General features: G+C 44.2%; 1 protein-coding gene across 1 annotated transcript; it reads left to right on the top strand.

The window, feature by feature from the left end:
• Positions 1-984: 984 nt before the first annotated feature.
• Positions 985-18,068, top strand: LOC137535634 (oocyte zinc finger protein XlCOF6.1-like). Its single transcript, XM_068257494.1, has 2 exons — positions 985-1,212; positions 15,354-18,068. The coding sequence occupies exons 1-2, from the start codon at positions 999-1,001 to the stop codon at positions 16,220-16,222; spliced, it is 1,083 nt and encodes a 360-aa protein (XP_068113595.1). The 5' UTR covers positions 985-998; the 3' UTR covers positions 16,223-18,068.
• Positions 18,069-20,010: the final 1,942 nt, after the last annotated feature.

The raw sequence follows: 20,010 nt of genomic DNA, 5'->3' as shown, positions 1-20,010 counted from the left end.
GCCCACCTAGATCCCCCATCATCTGATAATCACATAGAGACAATGTATTCAGTCAGTGTGTGTGTTTCCTACAGATGTATCCAGTAACAGGAACCCACCAGAGAGATGTACAGGTCCTCTTTATTCCCAGGATTGTCCACATGAAGGTCACACCACCCCCCAGCATTATCAGGTAGGTGGAACTGAGGGTTCCCAGAGACTCCAAACTGTATTACATTTTTTCACTTTACATACGCTGTTATCTGTGTTCACAATTTAAATTAGCTCTCATTTTGTGAACTTAGGGTGGAAAACTGATACATGTAAGTGCTGTGAGGAGTGATCAGCAGTCTATGGAGGAGGGTGACATAATGAGGACATGTAAAGAGGAGGAAGAAGAGACGTATGTGAGGAGTGATCAGCAGACTATGGAGGAGGGTGACATGAGGAGGGCAATTAAAGAGGAAGAAGAAGAGACATATGTGAGGAGTGATCAGCAGTCTGTGGAGGAGGGTGACATGATGAGGACATATAAAGAGGAAGAAGAAGAGACATATGTGAGGAGTGATCAGCACTCTATGGAGGAGGGTGATATGATGAGGACAAGTAAAGAGGAAGAAGAGACGTATGTGAGGAGTGATCAGCAGTCTATGGAGGAGGGTGACATGATGAGGACAAGTAAAGAGAAAGAAGAGACATATGTGAGGAGTGATCAGCAGTCTATGGAGGGGGGAGGCATGATGAGGACAAGTAAAGAGGAAGAAGAGACGTGTGTGAGGAGTGATCAGCAGTCTATGGAGGAGGGTGACATGATGAGGACAAGTAAAGAGGAAGAAGAAGAGACGTATGTGAGGAGTGATCAGCAGTCTATGGAGGAGGGTGACATGAGGAGGACAAGTAAAGAGGAAGAAGAAGAGACGTATGTGAGGAGTGATCAGCAGTCTATGGAGGAGGGAGACATGATGAGGACAATTAAAGAGGAAGAAGAAGAGACGTATGTGAGGAGTGATCAGCAGTCTATGGAGGAGGGAGACATGATGAGGACAATTAAAGAGGAAGAAGAAGAGACGTATGTGAGGAGTGATCAGCAGTCTATGGAGGAGGGAGACATGATGAGGACAATTAAAGAGGAAGAAGAAGAGATGTATGTGAGGAGTGATCAGCAGTCTATAGAGGGGGATATAATGATGGTGACAATTAAAGAGGAAGACTTTTATAAAGACTTAATAAGAAGTAAGCAAAATCTGTCAGTAATTATTTTTATACTAGTGACCTTAGCCCATTTAAAAATGAGCTAGGTCTGTCTCCACGTGCCTGCGGCGCACATAAGCTCACGCGCCTGTCGCACATGTCTGTCGCGCGCGCACCTGCCGAGCACATCCTCCGTGCGTGCACTCGCCGCGCACACACGCCCGCCCCTTCCTCCCTTTCAGTGTCTCTGCGGCCCTCTCTGCACATGCGCAGTAACAACACACAGGGACATGGGACGCAGAGACACTGGGGTTTTATTATACAGGATTCTTATGTTTATCCCTGAACTGTACACAGATAGGATGAAGGGGAAAGAGGCACTCAGAGAAAATACAATGCGCTAAAAACAAATAAAATGAAGAAAGTGAGGTGGCTTACCTCCATGATGGCAAATTCATACATAATACACAGATTGGTCACAGTAGGGGGTGACTTAGTGTTACTGGCCTGTAATAAGCTGATAATGGTCACTGTACATTACTGTACACAGATTGGTCACAGTAGGGGTGACTTAGTGTTACCGGCCTGTAATAAGCTGATAATGGTCACTGTACATTACTGTACACAGATTGGTCACAGTAGGGGTGACTTAGTGTTACCGGCCTGTAATAAGCTGATAATGGTCACAGTACATTACTGTACACAGATTGGCCACAGTAGGGGGAGTTAGTGTTACTGGCCTGTAATAAGCTGATAATGGTCACTGTACATTACTGTGCACAGATTGGTCACAGTAGGGGTGACTTAGTGTTACTGGCCTGTAATAAGCTGATAATGGTCACTGTACATTACTGTACACAGATTGGCCACAGCACTGGTGACTTAGTAAGCTGATAATGGTCACTGTACATTACTGTACACAGATTGGTCACAGTAGGGGTGACTTAGTGTTACTGGCCTGTAATAAGCTGATAATCGTCACTGTACTGTACTGTACACAGATTGGCCACAGTAGGGGTGACTTAGTGTTACTGGCCTGTAATAAGCTGATAATGGGCACTGTACATTACTGTACACAGACTGGTCACAGTAGGGGTGACTTAGTGTTACCGGCCTGTAATAAGCTGATAATGGTCACTGTACATTACTGTACACAGATTGGTCACAGTAGGGGGTGACTTAGTGTTACTGGCCTGTAATAAGCTGATAATGGTCACTGTACATTACTGTACACAGATTGGTCACAGTAGGGGTGACTTAGTGTTACCGACCTGTAATAAGCTGATAATGGTCACTGTACATTACCGTACACAGATTGGTCACAGTGGGGGTGACTTAGTGTTACTGGCCTGTAATAAGCTGATAATGGTCACTGTACATTACTGTACACAGATTGGTCACAGTAGGGGTGACTTAGTGTTACTGGCCTGTAATAAGCTGATAATGGTCACTGTACATTACTGTACACAGATTGGTCACAGTAGGGGGTGACTTACTGTTACTGGCCTGTAATAAGCTAATGGTTGCTGTACATTACTGTACAGAGATTGGTCACAGTAGGGGTGACTTAGTGTTACCGGCCTGTAATAAGCTAATATTGGTGAATGTACTGTACTGTACACAGATTGGCCACAGTAGGGGTGACTTAGTGTTACTGGCCTGTAATAAGCTGATAATGGGCACTGTACATTACTGTACACAGACTGGTCACAGTAGGGGTGACTTAGTGTTACCGGCCTGTAATAAGCTGATAATGGTCACTGTACATTACTGTACACAGATTGGTCACAGTAGGGGGTGACTTAGTGTTACTGGCCTGTAATAAGCTGATAATGGTCACTGTACATTACTGTACACAGATTGGTCACAGTAGGGGTGACTTAGTGTTACCGACCTGTAATAAGCTGATAATGGTCACTGTACATTACCGTACACAGATTGGTCACAGTGGGGGTGACTTAGTGTTACTGGCCTGTAATAAGCTGATAATGGTCACTGTACATTACTGTACACAGATTGGTCACAGTAGGGGTGACTTAGTGTTACTGGCCTGTAATAAGCTGATAATGGTCACTGTACATTACTGTACACAGATTGGTCACAGTAGGGGGTGACTTAGTGTTACAGGCCTGTAATAAGCTGATAATGGTCACTGTACATTACTGTACACAGATTGGCCACAGTAGGGGTGACTTAGTGTTACTGGCCTGTAATAAGCTGATAATGGTCACTGTACGTTACTGTACACAGATTGGTCACAGTAGGGGTGACTTAGTGTTACTGGCCTGTAATAAGCTGATAATGGTCACTGTACATTACTGTACACAGATTGGTCACAGTAGGGGGTGACTTAGTGTTACAGGCCTGTAATAAGCTGATAATGGTCACTGTACATTACTGTACACAGATTGGTCACAGTAGGGGTGACTTAATGTTACTGGTCTGTAATAAGCTGATAATGGTCACTGTACATTACTGTACACAGATTGGTCACAGTAGGGGGTGACTTAGTGTTACCAGCCTGTAATAAGCTGATAATGGTCACTGTACATTACTGTACACAGATTGGTCACAGTAGGGGTGACTTAGTGTTACCGGCCTGTAATAAGCTGATAATGGTCACTCTACATTACTGTACACAGATTGGTCACAGTAGGGAGAGTTAGTGTTACTGGTCTGTAATAAGCTGATAATAGTCACTGTACATTACTGTACACAGATTGGTCACAGTACTGGTGACTTAGTGTTACCGGCCTGTAATAAGCTGATAATGGTCACTGTACATTACTGTAAACAGATTGGTCACAGTAGGGGTGCCTTAGTGTTACTGGCCTGTAATAAGCTGATAATGGTCACTGTACATTACTGTACACAGATTGGTCACAGTAGGGGTGACTTAGTGTTACTGGCCTGTAATAAGCTGATAATGGTCACTGTACATTACTGTACACAGATTGGTCACATTAGGGGGGACTTAGTATTACCAGCCTGTAATAAGCTGATAATGGTCACTGTACATTACTGTACACAGATTGGTCACAGTAGGGGTGACTTAGTGTTACTGGCCTGTAATAAGCTGATAATGGTCACTGTACATTACTGTACACAGATTGGTCACAGTAGGGGTGACTTAGTGTTACTGGCCTGTAATAAGCTGATAATGGTCACTGTACATTACTGTACACAGATTGGTCACAGTAGGGGTAACTTGGTGTTACTGGCCTGTAATGAGCTGATAATGGTCACTGTACATTACTGTACACAGATTGGTCACAGTAGGGGTGACTTAGTGTTACTGGCCTGTAATAAGCTGATAATGGTCACTGTACATTACTGTACACAGATTGGTCACAGTAGGGGTGACTTAATGTTACTGGTCTGTAATAAGCTGATAATGGTCACTGTAAATTACTGTACACATATTGGTCACAGTAGGGGTGACTTACTGTTACTGGCCTGTAATAAGCTAATGGTTGCTGTACATTACTGTACAGAGATTGGTCACAGTAGGGGTGACTTAGTGTTACCGGCCTGTAATAAGCTAATATTGGTGAATGTACATTACTGTACAGAGATTGGTCACAGTAGGGGTGACTTAGTGTTACTGGCCTGTAATAAGCTGATAATGGTCACTGTACATTACTGTACACAGATTGGTCACAGTAGGGATGGCTTAGTGTTACTGGCCTGTAATAAGCTGATAATGGTCACTGTACATTACTGTACACAGATTGGTCACAGTAGGGATGGCTTAGTGGTACCTGCCTGTAATAAGCTGATAATGGTCACTGTACATTACTGCACACCGATTGGTCACAGTAGGGGGTGACTTAGTGTTACCGGCCTGTAATAAGCTGATAATGGTCACTGTACATTACTGTACACAGATTGGTCACAGTAGGGGTGACTTGGTGTTACTGGCCTGTAATGAGCTGATAATGGTCACTGTACATTACTGTACACAGATTGGTCACAGTAGGGGTGACTTAGTGTTACTGGCCTGTAATAAGCTGATAATGGTCACTGTACATTACTGTACACAGATTGGTCACAGTAGGGGTGACTTAGTGTTACTGGCCTGTAATAAGCTGATAATGGTCACTGTACATTACTGTACACAGATTGGTCACAGCAGGGGTGACTTAGTATTACTGGCCTGTAATAAGCTGATAATGGGCACTGTACATTACTGTACACAGATTGGTCACAGTAGAGGTGACTTAGTGTTACTGGCCTGTAATAAGCTGATAATGGTCACTGTACATTACTGTACACAGAATGGTCACAGTAGGGGTGACTTGGTGTTACCAGCCTGTAATAAGCTGATAATGGTCACTGTACATTACTGTACACAGATTGGTCACAGTAGAGGTGACTTAGTGTTACTGGCCTGTAATAAGCTGATAATGGTCACTGTACATTACTGTACACAAATTGGTCACAGCAGGGGTGACTTGGTGTTACCAGCCTGTAATAAGCTGATAATGGCCACTGTACATTACTGTACACAGAATGGTCACAGTAGGGGTGACTTGGTGTTACCAGCCTGTAATAAGCTGATAATGGTCACTGTACATTACTGTACACAGATTGGTCACAGTAGGGGTGACTTAGTGTTACCGGCCTGTAATAAGCTGATAATGGTCACTGTACATTACTGTACACAGATTGGTCACAGTAGGGGTGACTTGGTGTTACCAGCCTGTAATAAGCTGATAATGGCCACTGTACATTACTGTACACAGAATGGTCACAGTAGGGGTGACTTGGTGTTACCAGCCTGTAATAAGCTGATAATGGCCACTGTACATTACTGTACACAGATTGGTCACAGTAGGGGGTGACTTAGTGTTACTGGCCTGTAATAAGCTGATAATGGTCACTGTACATTACTGTACACAGATTGGTCACAGTAGGGGTGACTTAGTGTTACCGGCCTGTAATAAGCTGATAATGGTCACTGTACATTACTGTACACAGATTGGTCACAGTAGGGGTGACTTAGTGTTACCGGCCTGTAATAAGCTGATACTGGTCACTGTACATTACTGTACACAGATTGGTCACAGTAGGGATGACTTAGTGTTACCAGCCTGTAATAAGCTGATAATGGTCACTGTACATTACTGCACACAGATTGGTCACAGTAGGGGTGACTTGGTGTTACCAGCCTGTAATAAGCTGATAATGGTCACTGTACATTACTGTACACAGATTGGTCACAGTAGGGGTGACTTAGTGTTACCGGCCTGTAATAAGCTGATAATGGTCACTGTACATTACTGTACACAGATTGGTCACAGTAGGGGTGACTTAGTGTTACCGGCCTGTAATAAGCTGATAATGGTCACTGTACATTACTGTACACAGGTTGGTCACAGAAAGGGGTGACTTAGTGTTACCGGCCTGTAATAAGCTGATAATGGTCACTGTACATTACTGTACACAGATTGGTCACAGTAGGGGTGACTTAGTGTTACCGGCCTGTAATAAGCTGATAATGGTCACTGTACATTACTGTACACAGATTGGTCACAGTAGGGATGACTTAGTGTTACCAGCCTGCAATAAGCTGATAATGGTCACTGTACATTACTGCACACAGATTGGTCACAGTAGGGGTGACTTGGTGTTACCAGCCTGTAATAAGCTGATAATGGGCACTGTACATTACTGTACACAGAATGGTCACAGTAGGAGTGACTTAGTGTTACCGGCCTGTAATAAGCTGATAATGGTCACTGTACATTACTGTACACAGATTGGTCACAGTAGGGGTGACTTAGTGTTACCGGCCTGTAATAAGCTGATAATGGTCACTGTACATTACTGTACACAGATTGGTCACAGTAGGGGTGACTTAGTGTTACCAGCCTGTAATAAGCTGATAATGGGCACTGTACATTACTGTACACAGATTGGTCACAGTAGGGATGACTTAGTGTTACCAGCCTGCAATAAGCTGATAATGGTCACTGTACATTACTGCACACAGATTGGTCACAGTAGGGGTGACTTGGTGTTACCAGCCTGTAATAAGCTGATAATGGGCACTGTACATTACTGTACACAGAATGGTCACAGTAGGAGTGACTTAGTGTTACCGGCCTGTAATAAGCTGATAATGGTCACTGTACATTACTGTACACAGATTGGTCACAGTAGGGGTGACTTAGTGTTACCGGCCTGTAATAAGCTGATAATGGTCACTGTACATTACTGTACACAGAATGGTCACAGTAGGAGTGACTTAGTGTTACCGGCCTGTAATAAGCTGATAATGGTCACTGTACATTACTGTACACAGATTGGTCACAGTAGGGGTGACTTAGTGTTACCGGCCTGCAATAAGCTGATAATGGTCACTGTACATTACTGCACACAGATTGGTCACAGTAGGGGTGACTTAGTGTTACCGGCCTGTAATAAGCTGATAATGGTCACTGTACATTACTGTACACAGATTGGTCACAGTAGGGGTGACTTAGTGTTACTGGCCTGTAATAAGCTGATAATGGTCACTGTACATTACTGTACACATATTGGTCACAGTAGGGGTGACTTACTGTTACTGGCCTGTAATAAGCTAATGGTTGCTGTACATTACTGTACAGAGATTGGTCACAGTAGGGGTGACTTAGTGTTACTGGCCTGTAATAAGCTGATAATGGTCACTGTACATTACTGTACACAGATTGGCCACAGTAGGGGTGACTTAGTGTTACCGGCCTGTAATAAGCTGATAATGGGCACTGTACATTACTGTACACAGATTGGTCACAGTAGGGGTGACTTGGTGTTACCAGCCTGTAATAAGCTGATAATGGCCACTGTACATTACTGTACACAGAATGGTCACAGTAGGGATGGCTTAGTGGTACCTGCCTGTAATAAGCTGATAATGGTCACTGTACATTACTGCACACCGATTGGTCACAGTAGGGATGGCTTAGTGTTACTGGCCTGTAATAAGCTGATAATGGTCACTGTACATTACTGTACACAGATTGGTCACAGTAGGGATGGCTTAGTGGTACCTGCCTGTAATAAGCTGATAATGGTCACTGTACATTACTGCACACCGATTGGTCACAGTAGGGGGTGACTTAGTGTTACCGGCCTGTAATAAGCTAATATTGGTGAATGTACATTACTGTACAGAGATTGGTCACAGTAGGGGTGACTTAGTGTTACTGGCCTGTAATAAGCTGATAATGGTCACTGTACATTACTGTACACAGATTGGTCACAGTAGGGATGGCTTAGTGTTACTGGCCTGTAATAAGCTGATAATGGTCACTGTACATTACTGTACACAGATTGGTCACAGTAGGGATGGCTTAGTGGTACCTGCCTGTAATAAGCTGATAATGGTCACTGTACATTACTGCACACCGATTGGTCACAGTAGGGGGTGACTTAGTGTTACCGGCCTGTAATAAGCTGATAATGGTCACTGTACATTACTGTACACAGATTGGTCACAGTAGGGGTGACTTAGTGTTACCGGCCTGTAATAAGCTGATAATGGTCACTGTACATTACTGTACACAGATTGGTCACAGTAGGGGTGACTTGGTGTTACTGGCCTGTAATAAGCTGATAATGGTCACTGTACATTACTGTACACAGATTGGTCACAGTAGGGGTGACTTAGTGTTACCGTCCTGTAATGAGCTGATAATGGTCACTGTACATTACTGTACACAGATTGGTCACAGTAGGGAGTGACTTAGTGTTACTGGCCTGTAATGAGCTGATAATGGTCACTGTACATTACTGTACACAGATTGGTCACAGTAGGGGTGACTTACTGTTACTGGCCTGTAATAAGCTAATGGTTGCTGTACATTACTGTACAGAGATTGGTCACAGTAGGGGTGACTTAGTGTTACTGGCCTGTAATAAGCTGATAATGGTCACTGTACATTACTGTACACAGATTGGCCACAGTAGGGGTGACTTAGTGTTACCGGCCTGTAATAAGCTGATAATGGGCACTGTACATTACTGTACACAGATTGGTCACAGTAGGGGTGACTTGGTGTTACCAGCCTGTAATAAGCTGATAATGGCCACTGTACATTACTGTACACAGAATGGTCACAGTAGGGGTGACTTAGTGTTACCGGCCTGTAATACGCTGATAATGGCCACTGTACATTACTGTACACAGATTGGTCACAGTAGGGGTGACTTAGTGTTACCGGCCTGCAATAAGCTGATAATGGTCACTGTACATTACTGTACACAGATTGGTCACAGTAGGGGTGACTTAGTGTTACCGGCCTGTAATAAGCTGATAATGGTCACTGTACATTACTGTACACAGATTGGTCACAGTAGGGGTGACTTAGTGTTACCGGCCTGTAATAAGCTGAAAATGGTCACTGTACATTACTGTACACAGATTGGTCACAGTAGGGGTGACTTAGTGTTACCGGCCTGTAATACGCTGATAATGGTCACTGTACATTACTGCACACAGATTGGTCACAGTAGGGGTGACTTAGTGTTACCGGCCTGTAATAAGCTGATAATGGTCACTGTACATTACTGTACACATATTGGTCACAGTAGGGGTGACTTACTGTTACTGGCCTGTAATAAGCTAATGGTTGCTGTACATTACTGTACAGAGATTGGTCACAGTAGGGGTGACTTAGTGTTACCGGCCTGTAATAAGCTAATATTGGTGAATGTACATTACTGTACAGAGATTGGTCACAGTAGGGGTGACTTAGTGTTACTGGCCTGTAATAAGCTGATAATGGTCACTGTACATTACTGTACACAGATTGGTCACAGTAGGGATGGCTTAGTGTTACTGGCCTGTAATAAGCTGATAATGGTCACTGTACATTACTGTACACAGATTGGTCACAGTAGGGATGGCTTAGTGGTACCTGCCTGTAATAAGCTGATAATGGTCACTGTACATTACTGCACACCGATTGGTCACAGTAGGGGGTGACTTAGTGTTACCGGCCTGTAATAAGCTGATAATGGTCACTGTACATTACTGTACACAGATTGGTCACAGTAGGGGTGACTTGGTGTTACTGGCCTGTAATGAGCTGATAATGGTCACTGTACATTACTGTACACAGATTGGTCACAGTAGGGGTGACTTAGTGTTACTGGCCTGTAATAAGCTGATAATGGTCACTGTACATTACTGTACACAGATTGGTCACAGTAGGGGTGACTTAGTGTTACTGGCCTGTAATAAGCTGATAATGGTCACTGTACATTACTGTACACAGATTGGTCACAGCAGGGGTGACTTAGTATTACTGGCCTGTAATAAGCTGATAATGGGCACTGTACATTACTGTACACAGATTGGTCACAGTAGAGGTGACTTAGTGTTACTGGCCTGTAATAAGCTGATAATGGTCACTGTACATTACTGTACACAGAATGGTCACAGTAGGGGTGACTTGGTGTTACCAGCCTGTAATAAGCTGATAATGGTCACTGTACATTACTGTACACAGATTGGTCACAGTAGAGGTGACTTAGTGTTACTGGCCTGTAATAAGCTGATAATGGTCACTGTACATTACTGTACACAAATTGGTCACAGCAGGGGTGACTTAGTATTACTGGCCTGTAATAAGCTGATAATGGGCACTGTACATTACTGTACACAGATTGGTCACAGTAGGGGTGACTTGGTGTTACCAGCCTGTAATAAGCTGATAATGGCCACTGTACATTACTGTACACAGAATGGTCACAGTAGGGGTGACTTGGTGTTACCAGCCTGTAATAAGCTGATAATGGCCACTGTACATTACTGTACACAGATTGGTCACAGTAGGGGGTGACTTAGTGTTACTGGCCTGTAATACGCTGATAATGGTCACTGTACATTACTGTACACAGATTGGTCACAGTAGGGGGTGACTTAGTGTTACTGGCCTGTAATGAGCTGATAATGGTCACTGTACATTACTGTACACAGATTGGTCACAGTAGGGGTGACTTAGTGTTACTGGCCTGTAATAAGCTGATAATGGTCACTGTACATTACTGTACACATATTGGTCACAGCAGGGGTGACTTAGTATTACTGGCCTGTAATAAGCTGATAATGGGCACTGTACATTACTGTACACAGATTGGTCACAGTAGGGGTGACTTAGTGTTACTGGCCTGTAATAAGCTGATGATGGTCACTATACATTACTGTACACAGACTGGTCACAGTAGGGATGACTTAGTGTTATTGGCCTGTAATAAGCTGATAATGGTCACTGTACATTACTGTACACAGATTGGTCACAGTAGGGGTGACTTAGTGTTACTGGCCTGTAATGAGCTGATAATGGTTACTGTACATTACTGTACACATATTGGTCACAGCAGGGGTGACTTAGTATTACTGGCCTGTAATAAGCTGATAATGGGCACTGTACATTACTGTACACAGATTGGTCACAGTAGGGGGTGACTTAGTGTTACCGGCCTGTAATAAGCTGATAATGGTCACTGTACATTACTGTACACAGATTGGTCACAGTAGGGGTGACTTAGTGTTACTCCCCTGTAATAAGCTGATAATGGTCACTGTACATTACTGTACACAGATTGGTCACAGTAGGGATGACTTAGTGTTATTGGCCTGTAATAAGCTGATAATGGTCACTGTACATTACTGTACACATATTGGTCACAGTAGGGGTGACTTACTGTTACTGGCCTGTAATAAGCTAATGGTTGCTGTACATTACTGTACAGAGATTGGTCACAGTAGGGGTGACTTAGTGTTACCGGCCTGTAATAAGCTAATATTGGTGAATGTACATTACTGTACACAGATTGGTCACAGTAGGGGTGACTTAGTGTTACCGGCCTGCAATAAGCTGATAATGGTCACTGTACATTACTGTACACAGATTGGTCACAATAGGGGGTGACTTAGTGTTACTGGCCTGTAATGAGCTGATAATGGTCACTGTACATTACTGTACACAGATTGGTCACAGTAGACGGTGACTTAGTGTTACCGGCCTGTAATAAGCTGATAATGGTCACTGTACATTACTGTACACAGATTGGTCACAGTAGGGGTGACTTAGTGTTACCGGCCTGTAATAAGCTGATAATAGTCACTGTACATTACTGTACACAGGTTGGTCACAGTAGACGGTGACTTAGTGTTACCGGCCTGTAATAAGCTGATAATAGTCACTGTACATTACTGTACACAGGTTGGTCACAGTAGACGGTGACTTAGTGTTACTGGCCTGTAATAAGCTGATAATGGTCACTGTACATTACTGTACACAGATTGGTCACAGTAGGGGAGACTTAGTGTTACCAGTCTGTTATAAGCTGATAATGGTCACTGTACATTACTGTACACAGATTGGTCACAGTAGGGGGTGACTTAGTGTTACTGGTCTGTAATAAGCTGATAATGGTCACTGTACATTACTGTACACAGATTGGTCACAGTAGGAGTGACTTAGTGTTACTGGCCTGTAATAAGCTGATAATGGTCACTGTACATTACTGTACACAGATTGGTCACAGTAGGGATGGCTTAGTGGTACCTGCCTGTAATAAGCTGATAATGGTCACTGTACATTACTGCACACCGATTGGTCACAGTAGGGGGTGACTTAGTGTTACCGGCCTGTAATAAGCTGATAATGGTCACTGTACATTACTGTACACAGATTGGTCACAGTAGGGGTGACTTGGTGTTACTGGCCTGTAATGAGCTGATAATGGTCACTGTACATTACTGTACACAGATTGGTCACAGTAGGGGTGACTTAGTGTTACTGGCCTGTAATAAGCTGATAATGGTCACTGTACATTACTGTACACAGATTGGTCACAGTAGGGGTGACTTAGTGTTACTGGCCTGTAATAAGCTGATAATGGTCACTGTACATTACTGTACACAAATTGGTCACAGCAGGGGTGACTTAGTATTACTGGCCTGTAATAAGCTGATAATGGGCACTGTACATTACTGTACACAGATTGGTCACAGTAGAGGTGACTTAGTGTTACTGGCCTGTAATAAGCTGATAATGGTCACTGTACATTACTGTACACAGAATGGTCACAGTAGGGGTGACTTGGTGTTACCAGCCTGTAATAAGCTGATAATGGTCACTGTACATTACTGTACACAGATTGGTCACAGTAGAGGTGACTTAGTGTTACTGGCCTGTAATAAGCTGATAATGGTCACTGTACATTACTGTACACAAATTGGTCACAGCAGGGGTGACTTAGTATTACTGGCCTGTAATAAGCTGATAATGGGCACTGTACATTACTGTACACAGATTGGTCACAGTAGAGGTGACTTAGTGTTACTGGCCTGTAATAAGCTGATAATGGTCACTGTACATTACTGTACACAGAATGGTCACAGTAGGGGTGACTTGGTGTTACCAGCCTGTAATAAGCTGATAATGGCCACTGTACATTACTGTACACAGATTGGTCACAGTAGGGGGTGACTTAGTGTTACTGGCCTGTAATACGCTGATAATGGTCCCTGTACATTACTATACACAGATTGGTCACAGTAGGGGGTGACTTAGTGTTACTGGCCTGTAATGAGCTGATAATGGTCACTGTACATTACTGTACACAGATTGGTCACAGTAGGGGTGACTTAGTGTTACTGGCCTGTAATAAGCTGATAATGGTCACTGTACATTACTGTACACATATTGGTCACAGCAGGGGTGACTTAGTATTACTGGCCTGTAATAAGCTGATAATGGGCACTGTACATTACTGTACACAGATTGGTCACAGTAGGGGTGACTTAGTGTTACCGGCCTGTAATAAGCTGATAATGGTTACTGTACATTACTGTACACATATTGGTCACAGCAGGGGTGACTTAGTATTACTGGCCTGTAATAAGCTGATAATGGGCACTGTACATTACTGTACACAGATTGGTCACAGTAGGGGGTGACTTAGTGTTACCGGCCTGTAATAAGCTGATAATGGTCACTGTACATTACAGTACACAGATTGGTCACAGTAGGGGTGACTTAGTGTTACTCCCCTGTAATAAGCTGATAATGGTCACTGTACATTACTGTACACAGATTGGTCACAGTAGGGATGACTTAGTGTTATTGGCCTGTAATAAGCTGATAATGGTCACTGTACATTACTGTACACAGATTGGTCACAGTAGGGGTGACTTAGTGTTACTGGCCTGTAATGAGCTGATAATGGTTACTGTACATTACTGTACACATATTGGTCACAGCAGGGGTGACTTAGTATTACTGGCCTGTAATAAGCTGATAATGGGCACTGTACATTACTGTACACAGATTGGTCACAGTAGGGGGTGACTTAGTGTTACCGGCCTGTAATAAGCTGATAATGGTCACTGTACATTACTGTACACAGATTGGTCACAGTAGGGGTGACTTAGTGTTACCGGCCTGTAATAAGCTGATAATGGTCACTGTACATTACTGTACACAGATTGGTCACAGTAGGGGTGACTTAGTGTTACTCCCCTGTAATAAGCTGATAATGGTCACTGTACATTACTGTACACAGATTGGTCACAGTAGGGGTGACTTATGTATAGGAGTATATATGTATGTATATCCAGCTACAGAAGTATTAGTGGTTTGGGATCTCTGACATAAATAGATAATTCCTCCACCTCGCAGCTCCTATTATTTAGTGTTGTGTAACACAACACTAACAATATCTTTATTTGCACAATTGGGGACAAGAGAGAGATAAAGGGACATTACAAGGGGCATATGAGTGACACGAGGATACAATGGTAATAAGAATGTGTAAGTGACACCACATTGCTCTACAAACATAACACAGATCTCTTGCTATAAGTATATAGAGGTCTGTTGTCACAGGAGTAACACATTGCTGCCATTGTCTCATCAAGCTCTACAATTTACTGCTTTTCATGTATGGCCAATGCTATAGGGATGGGGAGGGGGAAATGGCATGCAAATAACTCTGAGATGGTGAAAATTGTATGATAATAATATGCAAACCTCTGCAGCTGCTGCATTTGGTCCATTTCCAAACTGCATAAATGTTGCACCAACTTGGAATTATCAGCAGCTCACGGACCCTCCCTAATGATAATTGCTCCTCCCCTCAGAATTCTCTAACAGTAAGTGATGATGTTTCTCTATTTGCAGCGCGGAGTCCCGGCATCAGGAACCTCTCAGAGACTCGTCTCTCTGTATCCACAGACTGTACAACGGATGATGATGTCACTGGACAAGAGTCTCCTGCAGATATCCTGGTGACCCCAAATATTCCCCCAGACTCAACTCACTTGTCTAACCCTGAGGGGCCTCATACCCAGCACAGATCTCCCCCTGCTGGAGGGTCTTATTCTTGTTCCATGTGTGGGAAATGTTTTCTTCGGAAATCGCATCTTGTCAGACACGAGAGATCTCACACTGGAGAGAAGCCCTTTTCTTGTGCTGAGTGTGGGAAATGCTTTGTGCAGAAATCGCATCTTGCCCTTCATGAGAGAACTCACACTGGTGAGAAGCCCTATTCATGTGCTGAATGTGGGAAATGTTTTGTACGGAAAATACAACTTGTCATACATGAGAGATCTCACACTGAAGAGAAACCCTATTCATGTGCTGAGTGTGGGAAATGTTTTGCAGATAAATCCTATCTGATCACACATGAAAGATACCACACTGGTGTGAAGCCCTATTCATGTTCTGAGTGCGGGAAATTTTTTGTACGGAAATCGCATCTTGTCTTGCATGAGAAATGTCACACTGGGGAGAAGCCCTATTCATGTACTGAGTGTGGGAAATGTTTTGTTCTTAAAGCATCTCTTGTCAAACATGAGAGAACTCACACTGGTGAGAAGCCCTATTCATGTGCTGAGTGTGGGAAATGTTTTGTATATAAATCAGACCTTGTCCGACATAAGAGATCTCACACTGGTGAGAAGCCATATTCATGTGCTGAGTGTGGGAAATGTTTTGTATATAAGTCAGACCTTGTCAGACATGAGAGATCTCACACTGGTGGTAAGTAAGGCTCAGTGATAGCTTTGCCTCCAGTGAACCTGAAGTGGCCACAGCATACTGCTCTCCATCTCCCCAGCATAGCAGGCAGTAGGGGGAGGATGGAGAGGGGGGTGCAGCAGCCAATAACAGGCTTGTTCAGTTCCGCTTATCCCTCTCTCATCACTGGGAGAAGCTCTATTACTGCACTGAGTGTGGGAAATGTTTTCTACAGAAGTCGCATCTTGTTAGACATGAGAGATCTCACACTGGTGAGAAGCCCTATACATGTGCTGAGTGTGGGACATGTTTTGTACATAAATCATCTCTTGTCAAGCATGGGAGATGTCACACTGGTGGTAAGTAATGGTCAGTGATAGCTTTGCCTCCAGTGAACCTGAAGTGGCCACAGCATACTGCTCTCCATCTCCCCAGCATAGCAGGCAGTAGGGGGAGGGTGGAGAGGGGGGTGCAGCAGCCAATAACAGGCTTCCTCAGTTCCGCTCATCCCTCTCTCATCACTGGGAGAAGCTCTATTACTGCACTGAGTGTGGGAAATGCTTTGGCCATCAGTGTTCCTATTATCTCTTGCTAGATGCACATGGCAGCATATTTACCCAGAATCCCGAGGACTCTCTGATACTGCTCAGTGTATTGGTTTGTAAAGCATTAAAGTCCCCAAACTGAGGTGACGTGATTAGACAAACATGGCTGCATATAGTACTAAGCCTAGTTACAACTTGCCTGTGTTCAGTGCAAAGGTTGACATACCAAGTGCTCTATATATGTAAATAAGGCAGGATCTGCTGTCACCTGCAGCTACGGCTCTCCTGAAGAGTAAATACAAGCCAAAACACATTTATCTGGCCGAACAACCACTCCTGATAACAAGTGCTGAAAATATAATTATTTAAAAATGTTTTGTTTTTGTTGGAAGCTGATCATGTTATACTCCAGCACAAATAATGCAGATACACCCCAATGCCTCAGTGCTGCACCCCACATGTAAATTAGGAAATGATTGGATACAGGTGTTTGGGGTTGCGGTGAGATGCAGGAATTCTGGGGGGAGAGGGGGACAGGTTATTGTTATATGTGTTACAGTCACTGCTATAGACACCCCAATGCCTCAGTGCTGCACCCCAAATGTAAATTAGGAGATGATTGGATACAGGTGTTTGGGCTGGAGGTGAGATACAGGAATTCTGGGGTGGAGAGGGGGACAGGTTACTGTTATATGTGTTACAATCACTGCTATAGACACCCCAATGCCTCAGTGCTGCACCCCAAATGTAAATTAGGAGATGATTGGATACAGGTGTTTGGGGTTGAGGTGAGATACAGGAATTCTGGGGTGGAGAGGGGGCAGGTTACTGTTATATGTGTTACAGTCACTGCTATAGACACCCCAATGCCTCAGTGCTGCACCCCACATGTAAATTAGGAGATGATTGGATACAGGTGTTTGGGGTTGAGGTGAGATGCAGGAATTCTGGGGGGAGAGGGGGACAGGTTATTGTTATATGTGTTACACTCACTGCTATAGACACCCCAATGCCTCAGTGCTGCACCCCAAATGTAAATTAGGAGATGATTGGATACAGGTGTTTGGGCTGGAGGTGAGATACAGGAATTCTGGGGTGGAGAGGGGGACAGGTTACTGTTATATGTGTTACAATCACTGCTATAGACACCCCAATGCCTCAGTGCTGCACCCCAAATGTAAATTAGGAGATGATTGGATACAGGTGTTTGGGGTTGAGGTGAGATACAGGAATTCTGGGGTGGAGAGGGGGCAGGTTACTGTTATATGTGTTACAGTCACTGCTATAGACACCCCAATGCCTCAGTGCTGCACCCCACATGTAAATTAGGAGATGATTGGATACAGGTGTTTGGGGTTGAGGTGAGATACAGGAATTCTGGGGTGGAGAGGAGGACAGGTTATTGTTATATGTGTTACACTCACTGCTATAGACACCCCAATGCCTCAGTGCTGCACCCCACATGTAAATTAGGAGCTGATTGGATACAGGTGTTTGGGCTGGAGGTGAGATACAGGAATTCTGGGGTGGAGAGGGGGACAGGTTATTGTTATATGTGTTACAGTCACTTCTATAGACACCCCAATGCCTCAGTGCTGCACCCCAAATGTAAATTAGGAGATGATTGGATACGGGTGTTTGGGCTGGAGGTGAGATGCAGGAATTCTGGGGTGGAGAGGGGGACAGGTTATTGTTATATGTGTTACAGTCACTGCTATAGACACCCCAATGCCTCAGTGCTGCACCCCAAATGTAAATTAGGAGATGATTGGATACAGGTGTTTGGGGTTAAGGTGAGATACAGGAATTCTGGGGTGGAGAGGGGGCAGGTTACTGTTATATGTGTTACAGTCACTGCTATAGACACCCCAATGCCTCAGTGCTGCACCCCACATGTAAATTAGGAGATGATTGGATACAGGTGTTTGGGCTGGAGGTGAGATGCAGGAATTCTGGGGTGGAGAGGGGGACAGGTTATTGTTATATGTGTTACAGTCACTGCTATAGACACCCCAATGCCTCAGTGCTGCACCCCAAATGTAAATTAGGAGATGATTGGATACAGGTGTTTGGGCTGGAGGTGAGATGCAGGAATTCTGGGGTGGAGAGGGGGACAGGTTATTGTTATATGTGTTACAGTCACTGCTATAGACACCCCAATGCCTCAGTGCTGCACCCCAAATGTAAATTAGGAGATGATTGGATACAGGTGTTTGGGCTGGATGGGAGATACAGGAATTCTGGGGTGGAGAGGGGGACAGGTTATTGTTATATGTGTTACAATCACTACTATAGACACCCCAATGCCTCAGTGCTGCACCCCAAATGTAAATTAGGAGATGATTGGATACAGGTGTTTGGGCTGGAGGTGAGATACAGGAATTCTGGGGTGGAGAGGGGACAGGTTATTGTTATATGTGTTACAGTCACTGCTATAGACACCCCAATGCCTCAGTGCTGCACCCCAAATGTAAATTAGGAGATGATTGGATACAGGTGTTTGGGGTTGAGGTGAGATGCAGGAATTCTGGGGAGGAGAGGGGGACAGGTTATTGTTATATGTGTTACAGTCACTGCTATAGACACCCCAATGCCTCAGTGCTGCACCCCACATGTAAATTAGGAGATGATTGGATACAGGTGTTTGGGCTGGAGGTGAGATGCAGGAATTCTGGGGAGGAGAGGGGACAGGTTATTGTTATGTGTGTTACAGTCACTGCTATAGACACCCCAATGCCTCAGTGCTGCACCCCAAATGTAAATTAGGAGATGATTGGATACAGGTGTTTGGGCTGGATGGGAGATACAGGAATTCTGGGGTGGAGAGGGGAACAGGTTATTGTTATCTGTGTTACAATCACTGCTATAGAGAAATGTGGGAAGCTGTTGCTGGAAATGATTCTGTATTATGTAACAAAATAAATCCTATTAGAATGGAAATCTGATGCATCTCCAAGTATCTCTCCTGTGATTATAGCTGCTAATAAAGTTATCCTGGAGGGTGTGGTGAAGATGTGAGGGGATGCTTGGCCAGAGAACTCCTGCCTGGCGCCCCCTTACAGAGCTGATACTTTGTCACATGATGAGACTACCCTGGAGAATTGGATTGACCCCCGCGGGTGCTGAGGAGGAGGTTCCGAGACCATCGGGTAGTGGCGTGGCCTTCAGACACCACTCTACACTCCCTGGCTCCTCCCTGTGCAGAGGGGAAGGTGTGGCAAAGTGCACTTAGGGGGGGAAATATAAAGCAAAGCGGCAATCCCTGGATCATCTGG

This window comes from Hyperolius riggenbachi, chromosome 10 (assembly GCF_040937935.1).
Source record: "Hyperolius riggenbachi isolate aHypRig1 chromosome 10, aHypRig1.pri, whole genome shotgun sequence".
Lineage (NCBI taxonomy): Eukaryota > Metazoa > Chordata > Amphibia > Anura > Hyperoliidae > Hyperolius > Hyperolius riggenbachi.
Note: the sequence above shows the minus strand (reverse complement) of the source record. Positions and strands in the feature narration are given on the sequence as shown.

Excerpts from the sequence above, each read along its gene's own strand:
- LOC137535634 (XM_068257494.1), top strand. The coding sequence starts at position 999 with ATGGAGGAGGGAGACATGATGAGGACAATTAAAGAGGAAGAAGAAGAG. Across the intron at positions 1,213-15,353 it reads TTATAAAGACTTAATAAGAA|CGCGGAGTCCCGGCATCAGG; the intron begins GTAAGCAAAATC and ends CTCTATTTGCAG.